The 24,732-nt window shown below is 45.7% G+C and overlaps 1 protein-coding gene across 4 annotated transcripts in view; it reads right to left on the bottom strand.

The window, feature by feature from the left end:
- The window catches only part of LOC135896986 (uncharacterized), a 172,952-nt gene that overhangs the window by 28,969 nt on the left and 119,251 nt on the right, over positions 1-24,732 (bottom strand). For all 4 annotated transcript variants that reach the window (XM_070522531.1, XM_070522532.1, XM_070522529.1 and 1 more), the window contains 3 exons: positions 10,511-10,616; positions 8,152-8,289; positions 306-420 (listed from right to left, as the gene is read on the bottom strand). In XM_070522531.1, coding sequence (XP_070378632.1) covers positions 306-420; positions 8,152-8,289; positions 10,511-10,572 — 315 coding nt within the window. In that variant the 5' untranslated portion in view covers positions 10,573-10,616. The remainder of the gene's footprint in view (positions 1-305; positions 421-8,151; positions 8,290-10,510; positions 10,617-24,732) is intronic.

The following is a 24,732-nucleotide window of genomic DNA, read 5'->3' as shown; positions in this document are numbered from 1 at the left end:
TGTCTTTACGAAGATTCGAATTGGTACATGTGGCTCGATAAAGTTGGCAACTTCTGGGGTTGAGCCTGGTTTCAGAGTGTCGAGTTGACATTCACTATTTATGCCCATGTTCTTTGCTTGTATGTTGCGTGCGCGTCACCCCCCCCCCCTCTGTATTTTTCTAACCGGACAAGGGAGGTTTAACCGGGAAAAGTATAGCCTATTTGCACCTGTGTTTGGCGGCAATGGATGTACACGCACCTTTTCTTAAATTTTTATTGTGGCACAAGTCCGTACTCAGTCTAGGACGGCGCCGTCATACTTACATCACAGGGTGTGCGTTTGTGTGCCATACAAAACGCTTCCCTTGTTATTATAGGTGGTGAAACGACAGTACTCCTTGTCTTTCTACTAATGCTTCTCTTGAGGCACTTGTGGTTGCTGTACGAAGAGACGAATAGTACACCATGAGCTTTGCTACTCCTACTAGTAATCATGAAATATAGTTTATAGATATATAGTTTATTTGAAAGAAGGTAAAGTGATCGACCTGAGCTAACGCGCTGTAGCTTGCTGCTCTGCATAGGGGAGGCGGAACGGGGACATAAAGGTGCGACGAGCGATGACGATGATATAGAAAGAGGGATGCAAAACGGGGAAAGCAAGTTCAACATTCTGATAATAAATATTCAGAAATCTTATGCTTGAAGCCACTATCGGGTTCCGTATCTAGTCTGTAGTCACCAATTGAAGTGAACGTAATGATAAAGGCGCTAAGACGAAGCTGGTAAGTGGGCCTCCCCTATGAGCAGGACAAGCGCCAAAAATAGGTTTTACAGCATGTAAAGAACTGCCATAAGAGGCTCCAGCATGGCGAGCACTTTCAGGGTACTTTCAGCCGTCAGATTCAGGAGACCACCATTAATCACGCGCATTGACTCTACCAGGTGTTCCAGCATTTTCTGAATGCTATCCTTATCAGTGTGTCCACCTCCTTGATTGACCCTAGTGTCATCGGTTTCATTGGCCCTATCATTATTGCCTTCATGGCGCAGATGACCACTAGGACCCGCGGGCATGGCCATAGCCCTAGAGGGCAGCAAAGGGCATTCCGTGTGTGTCACAGCCGGTGGGGGTGAATGTTTGGCGCGTGCTGTCATCGACCTTGAATTAGCAGTAGGCGCTATTACCGTCCTTAATTTATTTTTTATATTATGGGGTTTTACGTGCCAAAACTACTTTCTGATTATGAGGCTCGCCGTAGGGGAGGACTCCAGAAATTTCGACCACCTGAGGTTCTTTAACGTGTAACTAAATCTAAGTACATGGATGTTTTCGCATTTCGCCCCCATCGAAATGCAGCCGCCGTGCCCGGGATGCTGTTACCGTCCTCGATGCACGCAAAGGCACAGGTGATCATGGCGCCTGTACCCCGCTATGCCATCATCATCATCATCATACCATCATCGTCATCATGATCATCATCAGCCTGTTTTATGTCCATTGCAGGACAAAGGCCTCTCCCTGCGATCTCCAATTACCCCTGTCCTGCGCCAACCGATTCCAACTAGCGCCCGCGAATTTCCTAATTTCATTGCTCCACCTAGTCTTCTGTCGCCCTCGATTGCGTTTTCCTTCTCTTCGTACCCATTCTGTAACCCTAATGGTCCAATGCTTATCTAACCGGCGCATTACATGGCCTGCCTAGCTCCATTTTTTCTCTCCCCGCTATGTAGTTCTGAAATGGCTTTGTGACGCTTCTTTCGCGAGCGTTGGTCTTATTGGCAAACAGATTGAGCAGCGTCTTTACATGAAGATTGCTCTCTTGCTATTATTCGAAGAATACGAGCTTCTTCTTTCATCTTCGAGCATTCCTTCGAAGTCACTTCGTGAGAGCCGGTACAGTTGGCACATTTAAATGAAGACGCATCACAGTCGGTAGTATTGAGCTCTGCGCCGCAATGCGAGCAGGTGGCTACTTCGTCAAAAGCGCTCACGTGACCTATCTTTAGACATTTCCAGCACTGAGGAGGCCTCGGAAGGAAAGGTGGCACACGGTGCATCACGAAGCCCACTTTGGCAGACGCTGGTAATGTCGAAGAAGCAAATATGAACTTGATATATCGGGAGTTCCCCAAGCGGTGAAACTCAAGAATGCGCACAGCTGACCTCAAAAGATTGTTGAGGTCCACATGCTTGATTTCAAGCTCCACGTCAGAAATAACACCAGTCGTTGTCTCCTTCTTGTAAGTAATAAAGGAGCGGATGGCGATTGCGCTTAACTGTGGAAGGGTCTTTTTCTACAGTATTACTGAATTTTCTCCATCTATTCTCAGGACGTTCTTGCGAGCATTGATCCTGATCTCGTTGATTTGCCCAGGGGCAACACTTTCAAAACGTTCGGTTAGAAACTGCCTGCTAAAGGAGTTCTTGTTGTGTGAAGTAGAGAGTGGCACGTAAGAGACCGTGAAGGATCCCTGCTCACTCTGATTCAATGAAGTCGCCTCAGTCGACATGCGGCTCATCTTCTTCATACGGCGGCCCATGGCTACGGTGTACTCACTGTTAGGGTCCATGAGTTCTGGCCTTGAGCTCTCCCAGGGATCGAGCTAGTGTGAGCTTTCAAAGGCACGTCGTGCAGAAATGAGCGATGAAGCAGACGACTGGCCTTCTTCAGGTGGTCGTGGGAGCGTCATCTTGCTCATTCTTAATGCAGTTACTCTCACGAAAATGGCAAAAAATAAAGAATTGCTAACAGCGAGAGGCCCAGAGCCCTGGGCACTTCGTTCAAGTAATTTTTGCGGCAGCAAAATAAAGTACAGTTTAATAGTATGATGTTACAATAATAAGTACAGTAAATAACAGTACGATGTAAAGCAGTGACTTGAGTTGAACATCCATTAGCAATAATGGCTGAAGCACGCATATAAAAACGTGTGATAGGAGAAAATGCAATGGTGTACCACTTCACATTTCTTTTAACAAAACGTCCTCAATTACCCAGGCGGTGGGTAAGCGCTCGTCCTTATGTATCTTTCGTTGTCCCTGTGTGTTAAACTCAAAGTTTGACGAACAATCAATTCTAACTAGGCCGGCTCGCAGTCAGGCTGCCCGCCGATTTCACACCGCGGTCATCGTACTTGTTTTGACAGATTATACGTTTTTATAAAAAGGCATGGATACTATGACAGATATGAAGAAGATTTGGATAGACAAGTGTATTGAGGTGGTATGTGTTTCATTTCGGAAAGAACAGGGGGTGGCTTGCTAAAACTGCGTGCAACGTTCACCATGTATGGAACGAAATGTAACAAAAATATGTAATAATAATGTCACCTATTATTTGCTGCCGCAATTAAACACACGACTTACGTTGATTTCGTTGTTTAGAAGATAGCAGTCTTTACTCGATCATGCAGGGTTGGCGCACACAGATGCGCTATTATTGCTCTGCGAATAACGCAATCGGAGGCGAATATAACATCTCACTCACCGTTGAAAAAGCCGTAACTTGGCAGTAGGTAGTCGAATAAAGCGGCGGTGGTCGCGTTTGAGAGAGCTCACTCTACCATAGTAGGTCTAAAATAGCATACTATAAAGTCTGCTGAAGAAAAGTTACAAGGTTTACATGTTTGCTATTCGTTAAAGAAATTTGATGGTCGCTCGGCCATCACGCCTCCGTATTTGAGACGTAGGGCCCAGAAATCATGTGAAGCAACTTGGGGAGCAAGACAGCGGGAAGCCAATCCACCTTCACCATGTTCATCAAGGTGAGCGCATAAGTAATAGGGAGCGAGTTCAATTGCAAGAGTAGACCGTAACACCACCACAAGCTGCACTATAATTTAAGCACGCAAGAATTTTAATGCGTGCATAGAGTTACTTGCACATTCATTCACGTCGTTTCATACCCTCACGTCGTTCATACCCTCAGCAGCATAGCTCACTGGGCATCTATGATTATTGATGCGTGGCTTGTTTGTTTTTTCTGTGTGGCCACTTTTCATCGTCTAACAAGTGTTATTGCTCAGTGCGGAACACAGCCGCATGTATTTCAAGTTTCCCTAATGTTATCGGTGGTTCTATCTGCTCTCCGTTGTCAGCGAGGCTTGTGTAATCTGATTGCCCGCGCGACCCGAATTATGAAGAGCTATCTTAAAGACACGCGGACACTAGTGATTACTCTGGAACCTTTGATGACTCATGTATAAAAGCCTACGCTTTACCGGCAGATCAGATTTAGACGATCGCCGACTGTTTTCACCGCTCTCTTTGCGCTTTAAGTGTAGCCTGTTTTTCTGCGCACAGGTTCGCCCAATTAATAGGGAGTTTCGCCATTCACCGCTTTGATACTGTTTTCTTGAACGGCACACCCACGTGACATCTGGTGGAGGTGCTTTGCGTTCATATACCGGACGCCCCCGAGAAGAGGTGATCGAAGCCTGGACCACGAATAAAACACCAACGTCGCCTCTTACTATCGAGCAAGCCGCAAGCTACAACACCTGCCCCCGCCACTCGGACTTCTACCTGAGGCAACCAAGAAGATGGTGGCCAAGTCTACAACCCCAATGGAAGCCTCAGCCTCCCCCACCGTGGTGCAAGAGCCCAGAGGGTCACCAAATTTCCGAGGATGATCGCTTGAATTGAGTAGAAACATGTGAAAGGTCGCTGTATTCAACAACTGGAACTCCTACGATAAGCTGCGCCATGTCTACTTCACGTCCAAAGACGCAGCAAGCAAGCGGTTTGATAACCGGCAGTTGAGACTGACTTTATGGGACCTGCTTCGCAATGGCTTGTTGCAGACCTTCACGAACATCTAGCGCAAAGAGCGGGCCCAAGCGCTACTAATGACCCGCAGACAGCTGCCGAACAAAAACGTCATGATCGTTGCTGAAGAAATGACTTGCTTTTTCAGCCATGCCGACCACGACATGTCTGAAGAAAAGAAGGTTCATTCTGGATGCGGGGTGTGAAACAAAAAACCATTCATCGGATTGATGCGCAACCCGCGTGAGACTGTCACTGAATTTGTTTCTGACGCCACAGTGATCGAGAAGACGCTTGAAATGCGCACCAGGCAATACAGCCGGCCTGCGCTGACAGTATACTTTGCCTAAGTTCAAGCGCTACACGCCGATATTCTGCGCAAGACGCTCAGAGCGGTTGTGCGGAAATAGTTGCAAAGAGAGAGAGAAAACATTTATCTGAACCATCAAGGTCGTTGCTCTTGATGTCGAGTGGGTGGTATCCTCATTCCAGGAATCCAATAGCTATGGCTCCTCGACGTATTTGCTGGACGAGAGCTTCTTGTCCCACCAGAGTATCGCTGGTAAGCTGTAGCTTCCACCGCTCAAATGACCTACTAGGCGTCTTTAAATGTTGAGGTTTGCCCCCGCAACCCCCCTCCCCCACCCGAGATGTGAAAGAGTGTGTGTGTGTCGCCGCATCAGGAGTAGATGCCGCGATATGTTTCAGGGTATATTTTGCTTTATCTGTGTACGTTTGGGAATTTGTTTGCATGAATTTGCATGCCCACGGCGAGCACTTTCACGGGCGAGTTCTCGCCGCCACTCGTCGAAGGCTGCCCATTCCTCTGGGGAATGCACAACGCGTGGCCATCATATCCATTTTAGGAGACAAGATATTAAAATTTATTATGGTGTTTTACGTACCAAAACCACGATCTGATTACGATGCATGGCGTAGTGGGGGACTCCGAAACCTTGGACCGCCGGGAGTTTTCCAAGGCGCACCTAAATGTAAGTAGATCGGTGCTTTCGCATTAGGACACCATCAAAATGCGGCCGCCGCGGCCTGGATTCGGTCCCGCGACCTCGTGCTCAGCAGCCCAACGCCATAGCTGCTTAGCAAAAATGGCGGGTAGTTTTCCGAGAGTGAACCGAACGGAAACGAAGCCGGCGCAGCGTGCAGGAAACGTTTTCCTGCTCGTTCCCTCCCCGACGAAAGCGAAATGGTTATGACTGGCTGCGCGCGTGGCGTGAGCGCGTGCCTATGCTGCTTTAATCCTTGCTAATGACTCTTGTTCCGGCGCCGGCAGGGTTTTAAACTCATTAAACGGCTCTTTCCCGCAGTTGCTCTGCTCTGGGAGCAACTGGGTCTTTTTGCACGGCTACATCGCCACCGCAACATGGGAGCCAATGGAAGCTTCGCTTACAATACTATGGCACAACTCATGTCATGATGAGTAGTACTTGAGCAACGTAGCTACACACCGTATCCCCCCCCACCAAGTTGCGTTTACCTAACATCTGTAGTAGTCGTTCTGAGATTTCGGTCGCGTCCGCTTCATGCGACATACTCTGGCATTCTCCCACTTCGCTACGACATTAGCTTGCAAGGTCGAAAATAATGATTGCGGCATGACGGCGGCTTTATGACATCGACGCAGTGAGAAAAATGGAAAGACGGAGGAATGACTGCAACGAAAAGCAAATGCAGTCGACGACAACATGACGCTACTGAGATGACGATTCTGAATGGTGACAATGGCATAACGAGTGCAGCTCGACGATCTGAGATTAACAGGATGACAACGAGTGTATGAGAACGATGGCACAACGCCGACGGCATGTGGGCGATGCCAAGGAAACGGATGTAGAATAGCAACTCTATGACGACGACGTATTGATGGCAATGACGTTAAAACAGTGGCATAATCACAATTCAACGACGTCATCAGTATTAGGATAAAATGAGGAAAAAGGAATGTCAGTGAATTTACGAAGGCGGCATAGCGGCAACGGAATGACCATGTTGACGATGGTAAAACGACAGCATGACTGCACTGGTACGATGGTGGCATGACGAGATTCGGATGTCGAAGTTAGAATACTGGCAAGAGAAAGACCACGACGGCATCAGAACACCGACGTTAGTGCAAATGCGCCACGCTAATGAAACAAAGATGACGATGGCCTGACGAAGATATTAGGACAATAGGATAACAATGGGTCTATCGCGACAATAGCATGACGACGACTCTATCACAAAGGCTGCGTGACGACGATAGCATATTCACGACGATATGACTAGGAAATTACGACAAGGGATGCATGATAGCCAATTTCTGGCGATGACGAAGTGACTATGATGGGATGACAACAGTGGCGCAACCAACGTGGAATAATCGCAATTGAAGAACTAAAAGTATCTACGATAGACTGGCGAAGAAATATTGATGTCGATGGAACGAAGAAGGCAGTATGGCCATGACGACTTGATGACAGAGGCATGACGACAATGGAACGGCGTTAGCGTCGCGGCGAAGGTATGATGACGATGGCGAGACAATGACGGTACGACAGATACCAGATGACAAAGTTAGAATGGGTTGCGCACCGGGGCCGTCATTTAGAAATTTCCCCCCCCCAAAAAAAAAAAAAAATTAAGCGAATTGTGCATACCAAAATTGTTCGGGACTTGCAGATGCATTGTATTTCGGGACTTTTGCATTGTTTACTGCGAGGGTGTTGCGCGTCATGCTATCATAGCATACCCCTGCTATGACATAGGCCTGAAGTAGTACTGACATACTCCTGGTGCTCTTGCTTGACTCTTTGAGAGGCCTCGAAGCACGCTGTTCCAGGTCGATCATAAATGCCTTCGTCAGGCTGGCTTTTACAGAATGTTAAATATCACATGTTCGCCCGAGTGCGCGCTTCGATGATTCTATTATTTTAGGCAGGGTACATTTCTGTTAATATCGCACGAAAGGAATATTCGAAATTTGAAAGCACAACAGTTGTGTTCAATGCCATTCAATTTACGAAAGTAGGTTGCACGTTGAGGCGCCTACAAAATTTTTCATCATGTTATAAATGAGCTCAGTATAATAATCTAATTGTCTTTTGTTACAGAAATCAAGCACGAAATTATAGAAACCAAGGCGTTCCGCACAAGAAATAACTCTTTCAGTATAACAATGATTCCTACCAAATTAAGTAAAGATAAGATGAACAACACTTCCAACTCTAAGAGACGCATTCCAGAAAGATTTTACGTGGTGCATGATTTTGACAGGCAAACGAAATATGCTTTTTATATATCAATTTTTCCGTGAGATAGACTGAAGTCAAAACCACTTTCTGAGGATAATTCCAAACATTCATAGCACGCTTTAAACCGCAATAAAAATTTGAACTTTACCTTAATGCGGCTTGCGCAAGGGACCTACTACATTCGGAGAAACTTAAAGGAACATTTAGCTGTCCTTTTCCCATAAGATGTCCAGCGTTGGCCGAGCATCTCGCAGCAGCGCCGATGCCGTCCACGTCAACGCCTATCCTGTGAACAGTAATGAATGAAAACAAATAAGGAAAATCGCTCAAGGTAACCCTTTTGCCGATGCTTTTCTTCATGTCTAGAAAAAATACGGAATACAATTTTCTCAGTTGTGATGCACACACCTTGTCGGAATTGCGTTCGATGTGCTTGACACCTGAACTTAGCGGCACCATTATGTTATAATTACACATGAAAGATGAGAATACTGCAGTTGCTCGAACCCCATGACGATTTCTAAACGCTTTGGACTTTTTGCATCATCAGCTTCATACGAGTACAGACAACATTTAGTATCACATGAGTATTACACTGAGGCGTGAGCTGCACTTCCAGATAATGTGGTGTGGATTCACTTAACTTTAACTAATAATTTCATTGGACGGCCTCTCGCTAATTTGCACAATGGGCTACAGATGAGCCCGTAATAGTAAGTTGAGGATCTTGAAGTGTACGTATTTTGTTCAGGACAGATTATTACGTTATATTTGGTACGTATACGGATTAGAACAATAAGAGCGCCTTACAGAGTCGATGACATATGTGCTGGCATATGGAGCAGAGACTTGGAGACTCACAAGTAAGCTTGAGAACAAGTTCAGGATCGCGCAAAGAGCGATGGAATGAAGATGGCTAGGTATAACGTTAAGGGGCAGAAAGAGAGCTGTTAGGATCAGAGAGAAAACGGGTACAGACGATATTCTAATTGACACCAAGAGAAAAAATGGAGCTTGGCAGGTCATGTGATGCGCCGGTTAGATAACCGTTGGACCATTATGGTTACGGAATGCGTGCCAAGAGAAGTGAAATGCAGTCGAGGACAGCAGAAGACTGGGTGGAGCGATGAAATTAAGAAATTCGCTGTCGGTAGTTGGAATCTGTAGGCGCAGGACAGGAGTGCAGGTCGCAGGGACCGACCTTCGTCCTGCAGACGACATAAAACAGGCTGATGATGATTGTGATGATGATGATGACAGAGTCGATGTGCTGCAGTAATGAAGCTATAATTCGGCTGCTACGGATGTCGGCCGCTCGAATGACAAATATTCAGTAGCAGCAACGAGAACGCATGGAATCTATGGGATCATCTCGACTGTGGGAGCGCGTGTAGAGTCATAATTGTTGTGGACTCTCCAACAGCCCCCCTGTCCCCTATTTCCGAAGTCGTGGAAAGCACTTTGGCAACGTGCCGTGCACATCATCCACGTGGTGTTGCTACTAGTATCATTTCATCCCGCGGTTTATACCAACTATGGGAATTTAGTGATGATTTGGGTTCGTAATACAAATCATTGAGGAATAATATTTCTGGGAAGAAAATTAGTGCCGATAGTTGCTGTGCATTTTACACATAGCGCTGCTAAAAGCTGGTGTCGCCGTTGTTACCTTGCAAGACATATCTAGTGAGCACAAAAAAGTTATGGGTAATTTCTCGCAGAAAATGTACAAAAAAAGAAACAGTTTCATTGCGAACACTAAAACAAAAAGGATTTCAATTTATCTACTACCACCTAGACAGCAAATGAAATCTGCGGAAACACATGAAGTGGAGGAAGCTTTATCAATTGGAAAAAAAGAAATTGCCATCCACTCGTGTGTCACATATTACAATGACAAACTATACTGCCTCCACGGAAAGAACACTCCGCAGTTGAGGAAGAATTTTCCCGTGAACAAGGCATTGATCCCAGGACCAACGAATTTCCAGTGCTGTCCATTGAGTATGTACCATGTTAGGTAACCAGAAGGCAAGTAGATTACATGGCTAGGGCAACTATATGTTGTCACCTAAATCGCGGTCCGTTAAAACCATTTGTAAAATGATGAAGCAAGTTGACAACGCAACACTGTTTTGTATGCCATGTATACATGTTGCATAGTAGTGCTAGATCACGACAATATATGACTTTGCTGCACGGTGAGACCCTAACATCATTTTTTTTTGCTTTGTGTTCTGAGACGTGAGATGAGAACGTCGTTGCAATAGCCTGATTCCTAGGAAATGGCGCGCAGTAATATATGTACCTTTCTACGTCGCAGCACACTCCTCCACTTACCGTCTCTGAACTAAACTGCGAGGTATGCATGTTACTTAGAACCCTTAACGATTGGCACAGATTAAAGCACGCCTAGTTGCCTATTAGTACTGTCGAAGGCCTGTGCGCTTGAAAATTCAAACGACGCCACATAGGAAACATATGGAACGCATAGTAGTAGCACTTACGCATGCAGGAACACCTTCACGAGACTGTTCACAGCTAGAAAGCTTCCGTCATCCTTCACCATTACAACATTGCTGCCAGTACAGATACCACCTTTGACAGCAAATCCTGTAACAAAGGAGGGTTTTTTTTGTCGCAAACTGTAGATGAAGTGCGAATACTCTCAGCTCGCAGCAAATCTCTGATGCGATCAAAAGAGATGCCACGACATAATAGGCCTACTCCGGCTTCCAGATGCAATGCACATTCAAAAGCAAGAAATAAATTGGCGCTAGGAGATACATTACCTGCCACAAATTGTACATCAAGTAACGATTACGTCGCTTACTAATCGAAAAAACTAACTACAGAACACTTGTGCGACGTTTGCAAAGTCACAGCCCGTTTCTTAGCAAAGTCACATTTGAGTCATTGCAATCCAAATTTGAGTTGCCTTTACATAAATCACACACTTTCAAACGTTGCTCGCATGACACTCAGGCTTCAAATATCGCAGTCTTTTGCGCTTGTTCAAGAAAGTTTTTCAACGGCTGCAATGTATCCATGCAAATAAATATTTCGCGGCTGTATGGACCATAGCGTTACCACCTTTGCCACTAATTTTATTCTCAGTGGCCTTTTTATGGTCTTCCCAGAGCAGTTCACTAAATTCCGCGCCTTTCGAAGGACAGCTACACGTCCCGGAGGGCTTGAATACGTAATTTTGCGCAAATTATTGAAATACCACACATACTTTGAACTTCGCCCACGCATCACCGATAACGTGCCATTTATTTTTCCTAAGCGTAAATACCTGGTCTCCTGTTATTCGAAAAGGGCTGGGTAACCTATTATAAACCTTGCGTATTGGATGAAGAAAGAGCATCATAGCAATTATCTGCAAAGCGGCTAATTAATGAAGGTATGTGAAATTTGCGCCACATATTACACACGTGAGGTCCCATTTTTCAGAGAAAGCACGGCTGATCTAAACTAGGAATATAGCGGAAAAGAGGGCAAAGAAGGCAAAAAAACCATTCCCTAGTAGCGTTAAATATTACCGAACATGAATAATTCAACGATTCAAGTCTACACATGTCCCAATATCCGTACGTGCAAAACTTGCGTCTCTCCGTTGTGCACTAGGGAATACAGTCTTACGAAATAGGCAGTTTTCTGCGACTGAAAGCCGCCATTAAAGTATACACGTTAGTTATTGTTAAGAAATGATATTCAAGACCAATTGACGTAAAACAGCTTTTGAACTTAGCCATTACTTGAAAAGAAAAGGTGACCAGATTTATTGTCAAGGTTACCCGGACATGTAGGAATCACTGGTCGAGCGTCACTTTAAGACCACTGTATCCCGATTCTATTCTACAGGACGGCCGCTGCAAAGCAGATTCGCCGCGTGGCACGAAGATTCTCGCTAACCGAGTGGTATATTGCTTTTATTCTAATTCTCGCGCACCTTGATTCAACTAGTGTCTTAAACGTTAACTGAACAAAAAGAAATGGCTTCTCCGATGAGCAAAAATAACTGACAGTGATGCGCGTTGGAATGCTTACACAATAGCACTGAGCGACTACAAGAATGCTCAGTCGAAAACATTTTATGAGCACACGTTGCCTTCTTTCTTGAAAGACAACCCGCAGAAATTTTGGACTGTGGTAAATGGTAAAAATCTAGGGCCAGTAAACTGTGCGATCTTAACAACGAACCAGTCGATCGCAGCGTCTCTTGTGAAGTGTTCAATGACGCGTTCATCTCTGTATTTTTCGATTCTGTGCTGTGGGCAAGCGCTGTTTTTTCTGATGTACAATATTTTCCAACGCTTCCTATTACCATTGACCTTGTGGCGTTGTAAAGTTGATACAGACCTCAAAAGTTTCGCCGACCACTGGAGTAGATGGTATCAACTCACAATTTCTTAATGGAACTATTACATCTTCATCGAAAATTCTGAGTGAAATCTTTGCTCCAGTCACTTCAAACCACCATTATATCGATTGACTGGAAGGCAGGGATGGCGATTCCCGTACATAATATTTGGTGATTGTTACTCCCCCACTTAATTACATACCTATATCCCTAACCAGCGTTCCCTGCTAATTAATGGAGCACATAGTCTACTCACACCTGGTTTCATTTCTCGAGTCAAACTTATTTTTTACCCCCTAACAACACGGATTTAGAAAAAAATTTTCCAGTGAAACGCAGCTTTTGTCAATCACTAATGATTTATTGCAGGCGATGGATGCTAAGGTTATTATTGATTGCATTTTTCAGACTTCGCCAAAGCCTTCGACACTGCTTCACATGCATTACTTCCAACTAAACTAGGTAACCTCAACACTGATCCTAACGTGCTTGCTTAGATTAAGTGTTTTTTGCCTAAACGTTCACAATTTCTTTCGCTAACGAATATTTCTCTTCCACTGGCCGAGTGACCTCCGGTGTACCGCAAGGGTCAGTTCTAGGAAAATTATTATTTTTTAATTTATATTATTGACCTCCCAGACTAAATTAAATCATCAACTAAGTTATTCACCGATGACTGTGTTCCCTATCGTGTCATTTCTAACACTGGCGAGTGCGATACTCTTCAATCAGACATTGGCATAGTAACGTAATGGTGTTCTAGATCACAAATCAAGCTCAATTCTAATAAATGTAAGGCGATGCGTGTGTCCCGTGCTGTCAGAAATACCACCCTTCCTACACTATTAACAACATACCTGTAGAAAATCTTTCACCGTACAAATATCTTGGTATCCACATAACACACAATCTCACATGGAAAATTCATATTAATTACATTTATGGTAGCGCTAATCGCATGCTTGGGTTTTTACGACGTAATTTTTCGTCGGCAACTGCAGCCGTAAAGTTACTTCTGTGCAAATCTTTAGTGAGGCCTAAACTTCAATATGCATGCTCCATTTTCGACCCTTCTTTTCTAAAGCTAAAAAATACCATCGAATCCATTCAAAAGCAAGCTGCTCGTTTTATTCTTTTTCAATTATTCTCGTCATGCAAGTGTCTCGTCAATGAAACTAGCCGTTGGCTTGAGTTACGTTGTAAATACTTTCGCCTATGCTTTTTTCATAGGATTTATTACACTAACGAAATACTTAAGGATGAACTAATCCCCCCGCCATCATACATATGGTCACGCACGGATCATCGTTTTAAGGTTGAAGTTTCAATTTGTCGCTCCCACGTTTATTTTGATTCCTTTTTAGCAAGAACGACGAATGACTGGAACCACGTGCGTGCCTCCATCACTGCCATTTCTGACGCCACAAACTTCAAGAATATGGTCTACGAATTTATTTGTAATAATCACCACTCCTCTCTGTAATGCCCCCGGCCCTTGAGATTAAGAGAATAATTAAATAAATATGAAGTACACCACATTGCATAAACTATGCTCTTCGCAGCAACTCGGACATCAATCCGGGTTGCAAAAACGCTTGGCGCCTCTTTTGTGTCGGTCGTCATTGGGACTTACTTAACGATAACTTATTCAGCCCAAACTCGAAAGGCTGACATTTCTGCTTGTGATATCTGTGGCTGCTAAAAGTGAAGAGGCAACATATTGTGCCATTGCCATCGATGAGACATACAAAAACAACTATAGTCGAATGCGCTGCTTCAACTGTAGATACTGCCACCTAGCGGCTCAGATTTTCTTCCGTTATTAAAAAATCGCAGACGTGAAGCGGTATGAGCCTTCGAATAGAAGATGAAGAAGCGCAGGAACTGGGGTTGAAAAGAAGAGAAGAAGAAAGTTAGAATAAAAGGTAGACAAGATGGACGCCAGCTCCACAGCAATACTTTCCGCCTATTCTGTCCTTTAAGTAGGAACGCTACATTATTTTGGCGCAGCCGACGACTGACTCCAACATGTGGGTGACATTTTTCCTTGACGAGACCTCCGCAGAGAAGATAATCTTTTCGAGATATCAAGCTCAAGATGAACCAGCGGTGGAATTATCTCGCGAGCTTAACTCGGCAGAACTCGTGAACCTGGTTTTCGAAAAGCCTTCCATGGACACTGCTGAACTACGTCGGAAGGGTGCTGGGAAAGTGAACTTGAGTCTGGCGGTCTTCGACGAATCAGTTCTTCAACCGATGCGTCGAAAGGACTCCGGATCACAGTCGTCGGCGAAAGTGGTGAGCTTCGTTTTGAAAGCTCTTCGGCTACGAGCAGATGATATCTGACATCAGGGAAGTGCACCATGGATTCCTGCTCACTGTGGCATTGTCAGCAACAACCTAGCAGACAAGGCTGCCCGGCCTGCCCACGAAGATACCCAGACGCGTTCAATACCTTTGGCGAGGTCGGACGATGCCAGGGAACTTCGCCTACATGCACGCAAAAAGTCGCAAGATCTCTGGAGTTCAGGTGCCTTCAACTGCCGATTATATAAACTGGAACCCACGCTACGGCTACAAGTGCCATCTAGCCTTTCCCGCGGTGAAGCAACCTTGCTGTACCGCTTGTGGCTGGGAGTAGCGTTCACAAACTCATATTCCTTTCCTTTGGGAATGGCTGAGAGCCCGATGTGCGATTCCTGTGGGTGCGAGGAGACCATCGAGCACCTATTGTGTACCTGCCCCCGCTACGATGTACAACGCCTCTCTCTGCAGCAAACTTTGCACCGGCTAGTCTTACGACCTTTCACCGAGTCAAAGATACTCGGAGCGTGGCCACACCCATCACTGGCACGAAAAGCGAATCGTGCATTGCTGCAATACTTGAGGTACACCGGTTTAAGAGATCGTTTATAGTGTCCCTGTGCATAGTGTCCCGCCCACACGTACTCAGTGCTCACTCTCTACCTTTCTCCTTTTTCTATTCCCCTTTCCCCCACCCCTAGTGTAGGTTAGCAAACCGGATACTCTTCAGGTTGACCTCCCTGCTTTTCCTGTCCTTGCTTTCTCTCTTCTATCTCTACTTCTTCGGCTACAACAACATTTTTTTGCAACAAAACGAACTGGTGACATCACTTATAAGCTCTCTAAACGCTGAGAAGCCGGTGACTAAACTTGTAGCAACCGATGCGTTCAAGTCCAGAAAGTTGGCTTGAATTCTATGAATATGCCGCTGGGAAGAACAACTGGCACTCTAACGAGGACAAGATTACTAACATGCGTCGTTATTTAAGAGGTGTTGCACGGAAGTGGTATGACTTGCACACTACTGAAGAGGCTGGCAACTCTTGGAACCAGCGGAAGGGAAAATTCTTGACGACATTCCGAAGCAACCCAGTGCAAACATGGGACGCCGCACTTAATTTCAAATTCAAGCAGGGCTCCCCCGTCGATTATTTCTTTGAAAAACGTCGCCTTTTAAAGCTGGCCGAGCCTATGCTTCCCCCTTCTGCCGTAGTAGCATTAATAATGCACGGACTGCATGCGGAAGTCCTGAAGCAAGTGCATATACGATCACCTAAAACTATGGATGAGTTCCCGGAGTGCCTTCACGACATACCATCTACTTCAGAAGAAAATATAAGCAATAGTTCAAGCAGTCACTTCAGACGGTCCGGCGCCGATTGGTCAAGCCGTAATCAGCGAGAACTGAGCCACCTTGCAGGCGGCACAGAGAACCTTGGTTGGCGCACTCCCAGAAGTCGGGTGAATAACGCCGACAGCGACCTTGTTCCCCTACTTTCGGACGCTCAAGAGCCTCTGACAACAAAAAAAAAAACTAATAAACAAGGGTGATCAGTCCGACCCGATGACCACAACTGAGACTGTTTATTTAACTTGCTCTAGCCTACATCACATTCCTGTCAAAGTGGGAAGCAGACATATGATAGCTTTGGTTGACAGCGGTGCTTCTGTGTCTATAATAAATGCCAAGCTGGTAGATTCAAGTCACCTGCACAGTGGAAGAGTAATACGGGTGCAAGGTTACGATGGAAAAGTGGCAATGCATAATCAGTGGGTCTCAGTAAACATCGAGTCCCAAGATCATGAAAAAGAGAGTGAAATACTGGTGACAGATGGGGTGACGTATGACTTTCTGCTATCCAGACCAGATATAGAGAAACTAAAAATCATCGTATACTGGGATGATGCGGTTTTAGTGCAAGGACTATCAAGGGAAGAGACAAAGCAGGATAGAGAAGATAACCTGCGTGTTGTCAAGTGCGCGGTGGACACTGCAACGACCTATCCTGAACTGGTATGCATAGGAAGCTATGCACAAGCGATGACGTCACACAAGGTGCCTTTCGAACTAACTGAGAAGACCATCATCCGAAAATCACTTTATAACATGTCAAGAGAGCGCAAGATATGGTTGAAGAAAGAATCGCAGGAGATGCTAGACGCCGATATAATCCGGCCTTTGGTGTCACCCTTCGCCTCTCCCATAACTATTGCGCCGAAGGAAGATGGAACTTTCAGACTGCGCACAGATTACAGGGTTCTCAATCGCCAGACAGAACTTATACCATTTCCTATGCCGAAGATAGAAACGATCATAGATGAGACAGGTGGTTGCCGAAGGTTTTCACGGATTGACTTGTGCAAATACTTCTGGTAGATCCCGCTAACCAAAGAAACAAAAATGTACACTGCTTTTATGACGCCTTTCGAGCTGTACGAGTACAACAGGCGTCCTTTCGGCTAGAAAAACTCGCCAGCATGTTTCCAGAAGATTATGAACGAAGTTCTGAAGCCTTTCCTAGGTTTTTTTTGTAACGTGTACATAGACGATAATATCGTCTTCTCCAAAACAGAGGCTGAGCATCAGGAACACCTGTCCCATGTATTACACGCCTTGATCTTGGCACACCTCAAGGTTAATTTTAAGAAAAGTGCGTTCTTTCAAGGAAAGCTTGTGTTTCTTGGAAGAGTCTTTGATGGGACTACCAAAAGCACGAAACAAGAGTCCGTCGAGAGGATATCCCAACTGGTAAAACCATACGACGTACACAGATTGCGTGTGTTTTTGGGATTACCAGGACATTTCAGAGCCTTCATAAAAGATTTTGCCATAAAAACTAGATGCCTCACGCGCCTAACGCAGAAAGCAGTTAAATTTGAGTGGGATGAAGAATGTGAGAGAGTCTACCGTGATCTGGTGCAATCAATCTCTGCTGACCCTATTTTACGCATACCAGATTTAACTTTACCCTTTGAACTGAATACCGATGCCTCACACTATGGGACAGGTGCAGTCTTGTACCAGAAATGTCCAGAAGCATCCGGCCGAGGAAAGCGACACGTAGTAGGTTACTACAGCTACACCATCAAGCCACCTGAAGTCAACTACACCACTACTGAAAAGGAAGCTCTTGCAGTCCTTAAAGCAATTCAGTACTTCCATACGCACCTAGAAGGTGTGAAGTTTACTTTGTTCACCGATCACCAGGCCCCCACTCAACTCTTGAATATGACCCAACCTATGGGACGTATCGCCAGATCGGTGAACTACTTGCAACAGCTCGATTTCACCATCTCCCACAGACCTGGACCCCTTTTGACTGATGCAGATGCATTGTCTAGACTAATGATACAGGCCAACAAAAAACAATCGGAAGAAATCTATGAAGTTAAATTGGCGGGAAGGCACTGAACAATTGATTTTTATGGAAGGTCGCTATCAATTCCCGCCAACTCTGGTTTCCAGGCTGCTTTGTTTGTACCACGATAGCCCAGAATCTAGAGGACACGACGGATTTTGGCGCCCATACAACAAGCTAGTCAAGAGATTTACACGGCCTCACATGAAAGAAGACGTCAATAAATACGTTCGTTCATGCCACATTTGTCAACAAAGTGAAATATAAGCAGCTTACGGACGTCATGATAATACCTTGCCACTCGAACGTGCCTTTTGAAGTTATACACATGGATTTTGCTGAGCTAAATAAGAAACCAGAAGGTGTCCAAAAAACGCAACCTTCTCTTCTGGCCATAGATGAATGCACTAGGATGGTCGCGGCACGGGTAGGAAAAGAAGATGGCAATAGTGTCATCGCCCTTCTCGAAAGGGATATGTTTAGGACAACCAGGGCGATCGCATGTGACAACGGTCCAGCGTTCAAGAGTGAAAAACTACCAAGATGGGCTCGAGACCACAAATATATCAATGAAATTCTGTGCGCTATACCATCCCGCGGCGAATGGGCTTGGAGAGCGTGGTATACGAGATGTGAAACAATATATCAGGATGTACGACAGTTTCCCTGGTGGATGGAAATGCTCTTTAGAAGCAGCTGTAAGACGTCACGATCGCTCCTACACCAGTGGCTTGGGATGCAGCCAGCAGTTCGCTTCTTCAGGAGAAACCCCTATTCTTCAGGAGGACTGTGAACTGGGGCTGTTAGAAAATCTCGAGATTGTCGAGGAAAGGAAACATAAATCGCAGGAGGAGAGGTACCGTGAACGAATGAAAAAAAATTTGACAAGAGGCATTGCTCAGAAATCCCAGACATTCAAGTCACCGACCTGATTCTAGTTAGGAAAGGAGTGAGAGAATCCAGTGCAAAATTTTATGTTCCTTACTCTGTGACAAAGACAGCCACTTTGAAAGATGTACTGAAGACTGTGTGGTGCATTGGTGAACGTGGCTCAGTTGAATGTTCTTCGATTGGAAATGTTTTCAGGTATTACCCCAGGAGGGGTTAGCAAAAGAAACGTGGAAGGGTGAAGCGGTATGAGCCTACGAGTAAAAGATGAAGAAGCGCAGGAACCGGGGTTGAGGAGAAGAGAAGAAGGAAGTTAGAATAAAAGTTAGACAAGATGGACGCCAGTTCCCCAGCAGTACTTTCCGTCTATTGTGTCCTTTAACTAGGAACGCTACAGACGCCTTCAGCGATGCCTTTTAACTGATGTCCTTCTTTATCTTCATCCGACATATCAGCGTTGACCATTGCATATAGCTTCAATATTTCTTCAATATACGTCGTACACTTTTCACTAGGCAATAGGGCTCTGCGCTAAAGCGTTTGGTCCGCTTTCTTCTATTTGGAATTGGAATTGTCAAAGCAGGCGTTCAGTTTCTGGAAAAAAGTTTCACAAGTGGCGAGCACGCGTTCATGATTGTGAATCAAAAGTAGCACTACCGGCGAGAAAAAAAATGCAAAATTTACAAGATACACTGACGCCCTCCACCCCGTATGCCGGCTTTGTCTTTCATAGTGTCTCAGTCAGACATCTAGGTCTTCATCTCTTTTACCTGACAATATACGTGTTTCCGGCGTCCAATAGCTAGGATGCCTTGGTCTCTGGTTGGCTTTAAAGATGCGTTCTTCGATGGTGTTCTTCGACCGGCCTGCTTGTTAGTCCGCCATGCTTGTTCGCTCGGGTGGTAGTCCAACCAGTCGCCTGCTTCTTAGAAAATCTCGTAGGACTGGGTTGACTAGGGCGTCCAGTACACAATACTTCCACCACTTGTTATTAATGTAGAATATATTTATTAACAGTGAAAATGAGGTATAAAACAAGGGATAGTTCGAAACAGGCGATCATTCTGGAACCCTTGCACCCCTTGTTCCTTCTCTTCCACGCTCCTCCGATGCTGTGTTACAGTTTACACACTGGCAACAAAATATGAAGATTGGATGGGTTCATGGATATGCTCCATCAAACTTTCTGTACAAATTCAATGTTTACCCTATATATTTCATTACAAATTTCCTTCTTCTGCATGAAGCGCAGAAGTAACTGTAACGCCAATGCATTTTCTCGAAGCTTTTAAAATGAATATCGCGAAAATGATGTCATACTGCGAATTCGACCTGCCGCGGTGGCATAGCTGATATGGTGCTGGGCTCATAAACACGAGCTCGCGGGATCAAATCCCGACCGAGGCCACCGCATTCCGATGGGAACCAAATGCAAAATCAGCCGTGTCCCGTGCAATGGTTTAAGATCCACTGGGGGTGAAAATACATCCGGAGTCCTCCGCTATAGCGTACCTCATAACCAAATGGTGGTTTTAGCACGTAAAACTTCTGAATTCATTCGTTCAACCGATGAGTCTGTTCTAAGCCTTGCGAACTCATCTACTGCAATTCTTTATTTCCAATATGTGGGGTGAAGTTTTTTGCTTTAACGTTTATTACTGCAAATTTTCTAATGAGTCAACTATGAATTTAGGTTTCTGGTGCAAGTATTATCCGCTAGTATGGATAAATAGTTCATCAATTATAATTGTGCTACTGGAAATAGATTTTCTTTAAATCAGTAAATTAAAAAACGCCACCCGAATGCGGGTTTCTGCCTACATTCTCGTAACATGGCGCAAAAAGCTTCAATAAAAAGATCACCTTTACTTGTAGTACTTAACAGTTTCTGTGTTTCATTGGTAGCTTCTTATTTCAGCAGTATAGCAACAGTATTTGGTGGATAATAGGCCTGCAGACGCAGAATAAAGTTTCAAAGTACTGCAAATGTACGGAGAATACATTAACAGGTCCCCGATTACAGTGGCTTTGTCATATTTTTCGACATATCGCGAACTTTCTTAAAACGAATCAAGCTATTTTTGAGGCATGTGAGCATCCTATGTGAGAATAGTAGTATGTGAAATGCGGTGACTGTGAAAATAGTTCATGAAATACGTCTGCTGATAGATAACGATAAATGTGAAGGTGGAAATGATGCTAGTGATGCTTCTACAGAAAAGACATCTTTTTTTTGTTGTGACAACGGTTATACTTTAAATCTCTAAGAAGGGCTTATTAGTGTGCGGTGGCTACCACGTAATTTTGAGGCAATATGCTACACAAATTTGTTACAAATATCGTTTTTTTTAGTCTCCCTATTCATCACCGTGCTAAAGAACCACCTATACTGATATGCTATTAAGCACACAATTTAAGTGTGACTACTAGGCGTCGCTCATGCTTTCTGTGTGGCAGGATGCAAAAATCCTCGTGGAAATTACATATACCAAAGCGACAAATGGCCCGTCGGGCGGAACCGCCGGCGTTTCTCATCCGGACAAGCGAGAAACGGCACCTAAGTTCCTATTGGCTGTGACGTCACATCAAGAGCGTGCCTTCACGGAGGAGAGCAGCAGCGTTGCGTCAGGGAAGAGGGCATCAAGCAACGCCACGTCACCCTCGCTCTCGGAAACCTTTGTTATCGGCACTAGTCCGCGCAAGCTCTCACCTGCGTTTTACCTGCGCCTTGGTAAGGCCAAATCAAAACACGCTAAGCCAACGGCCGAATGGCGCAGCACGCTCGCTTGCCGGACTACAACACTCGATGGACCCCTCAGCAACGTTCAACTGGACAGTCGCGTTTTCGCATTCCAACTGATCAGAAACGCTTAGTTGTCCTCGCATTTTTATAGGTGAGTTATAAATATGATTCATCGAAATACCAAGCTCTCCATTCTCGCATCCGTACTAGGTAGGCTGTTGCACTTCTATGTAAAATTCGCGCAATTGATGAACCCACTTCTACACCAAGAGTGTCAAAAAGTGAAAATGAAAGGCTATGGCTACTTTTGCCGCATTACACTTCATTCAGTCACTACAGAAGCGTGTCTTTCTTTTCTTTTCATTATATTGGGAATGCCAGTTTTTCGAAAGCATACAATAGCTTCGCCCTGAAGATAATATGACAATTTTTTTCGTTCCTTACTACATGGCTGTAGATGAATCATGCTGATTGTTCTGAAGGCGTAGGTTCCAATAATTTTCTCTAAAGATCTACTCGACTTCTAGCCACTTCATCGTGTATAATATATATATTAGACTGCCAACCGAAAATTAGAATATGTAGCAAGTGCAACGTAGCATATTTGACAATCGGAACTCGTGTGCAATACAGATGTGTGTCATGTTACATAATAATTCATTATTACACGCCAGAAACGTCATCCCCATTGTATCCTTTCAGAGTTCGCCTGCAAAAAATGATGCATTATTAATGACAAATATCATCACGAGTGTCAGTAAGGAAGGAGTTTATACGCTATTTACTTACCCAGTCACTTTAACGACCAGCTGCTTACCACTGGTATGTGTCGAGTATAGTGGGGCCAGAACAGATTTCCATCTATAAAAAACTTCGTTGATAGTCGCTGCTCTCCGAGAATTAGAAAAAATGGCAATACTCTCCGTATTTTTCAGCTTCGGAGAGAAAAGAGAAAATATATTAAATTGTCTGGCTGAACAATAAACCCAAAGAGAGAGAGAATCAACTTTTACTGAGCCCTTAGTAAAGGTTGGTGCGCACTGGCACCAGATGGGGTGGAACTTTTTCAGGTCCCATATGCGTCCAGCAGTTGCTGGCCCCTAGCCACCCGCGCGATCTCGGTCCTTGAGCTTAGTGCACGCTGCAAGGATGTATGCTAGAGTGCCTTCCAATCGTCTGCAAAACAGGCATGAATTGTCATGCTCTGCTGGGAACATCTTGTGGAAGAGCATGGGATGTGCTAGCGACCCCGCTTGCGCGCGTCGCACGATCGTTTGCTGCCTTCGGCCGAGTTGCGGATGCCGACGGGGAAGTCTACATCCGCCGTCTCTGTACATTTGGGTGATGTCTTTGTAATTCACCACGGGGTGCGGTAGCTCTGGCTCACCCTCGGCCCGGATTGACAGTTCTCAGGCATAGTGGTCGGCGAGTGCGTTGCCTTCCACTTGCGAGTGAGCCAGCACCCACAGGAGCTCAACGGCCCGTCCCGGTGATTTTCGTTTTGTGAGGATCACTAGTGCTGCGGGAGAGATGTTACACTTGCGGTAGCTTGCGTAGGCAGTCTTGGAGTCTGTGCCCACGGTCCTCACTCCCGGTTGTGCGTGTGCGAGGGCCACGGCCACTGCTTTCGCTTCGGCTGTATTTGTCGTCCGTATCGACGCGCCTGCGACCAGCTTATCGATGGTGGTGACGACTACCGTTACTCTGGTGCCGTGCTTGGGAAGCGAGGCGTCCGCGTAGAACTTCGGGGTCCCCTTCCAGCTGTCGAGACAGTGCCTTGGCCCGCGCAGAGGGTCTCTCGTCGTTACTCCCCGGCTGCATGATCCGGAGGAGGGGCTTGGTCTTAATAATGTCTCTCCACGTTGCGGGGAGCAGCTTCGTTGTCGGTTGCTGTTCAATTTGCTATGCTGTCTTGCGTAGGACGGCCCGGCTGTGCTCTGTCCTGCTCAGCCTTACTCTCTGGTGGGATTGGTGTGCTTTCACCAGCTCTTCCACCATGTTGTGGGCGCCATGTCCAGCTGCTTCTGCGTTGACGAGTAGACTGGGATGCCCATGGCAAGTTTGACTGCTTTCCTTATCGTCGTATTCAGCGTCTCGCGGTTCTCCTTCGTAAGCTGGAGGTACGGGGCGGAGTACGTTACGCATGACACGACGAATGCCTGCACCAGGCGCAGTGCGTCTTCTTCTTTGATTCCTCTGTTCTGGTAGCTGACTCTTCGGGTTATGATCATGACCTGCTCTGATGAGGTCTTGATTTTGTTGACGGCTGCATGCGTCTTGCCGTCGCTGCGCAACAGCAGGCCCAGTATCCGGATCTGCTGCGTTGGCTTGATCTCTGCGCCGTGGATGGTGAAAATTATGTTCGGCGGTGGCTCTTTCTTTTGTCTTCTGGGCTGTACCATGAGCAGCTCCGATTTCTTTGGAGCACAGCTAAGGCCGCAGGTCATGGCATACTCGTGAACGGTCGTTGCCGCTCTCTACAGGGCTTCCTGCGCCCAGGCATCGGACCCCGCGCGGTTCGTCCACACCGTTATATCGTCGGCATAGGACGCGTGATCCACACTTTCGATCTGGTTGAATAGTTCGGGCATGGGCAGGAGGGCCAGGTTGAAAAGCAGAGGCGACAGGACCGACCCCTGCGGGGTACCCCAGTCTCCGAGCTTCACAGGCTCGGACTGTTCCTTTCCTATCGGGATAGCCACCGTTCTATTGGCGAGGAAATCCTTAATATAGCCGTAGGTCTTGCGGCCACACCCCGTCTTGTGCAGGTTCTCGAGCACGCTGGCGTGGGACACGTTGGTGAAGGCCCCCTTGAGGTCCAAAGCCTGTATACCCCGGGGCGCGCGGCTCGTTGCTCTCTTAATCATTAGTTCGTGTAATTGGATCGCTTCATGCAGGGATCATGGGTTCGCCTCATCCAGGTGGCAGCTGGCCTGACTCTTGGAATCATTTTCCGCACGTTGCGTACTGATGTATGCATACATATGTATATCATACATTTATATAGCATACAAAAGTGCACTTTACCTCTGTGTCTAACGCATGGAAACATTCCACGGCCAGTTTGCG

This window comes from Dermacentor albipictus, chromosome 7 (assembly GCF_038994185.2).
Source record: "Dermacentor albipictus isolate Rhodes 1998 colony chromosome 7, USDA_Dalb.pri_finalv2, whole genome shotgun sequence".
Classification (NCBI taxonomy): domain Eukaryota; kingdom Metazoa; phylum Arthropoda; class Arachnida; order Ixodida; family Ixodidae; genus Dermacentor; species Dermacentor albipictus.
This window is presented reverse-complemented; position numbering and strand designations above follow the sequence as displayed.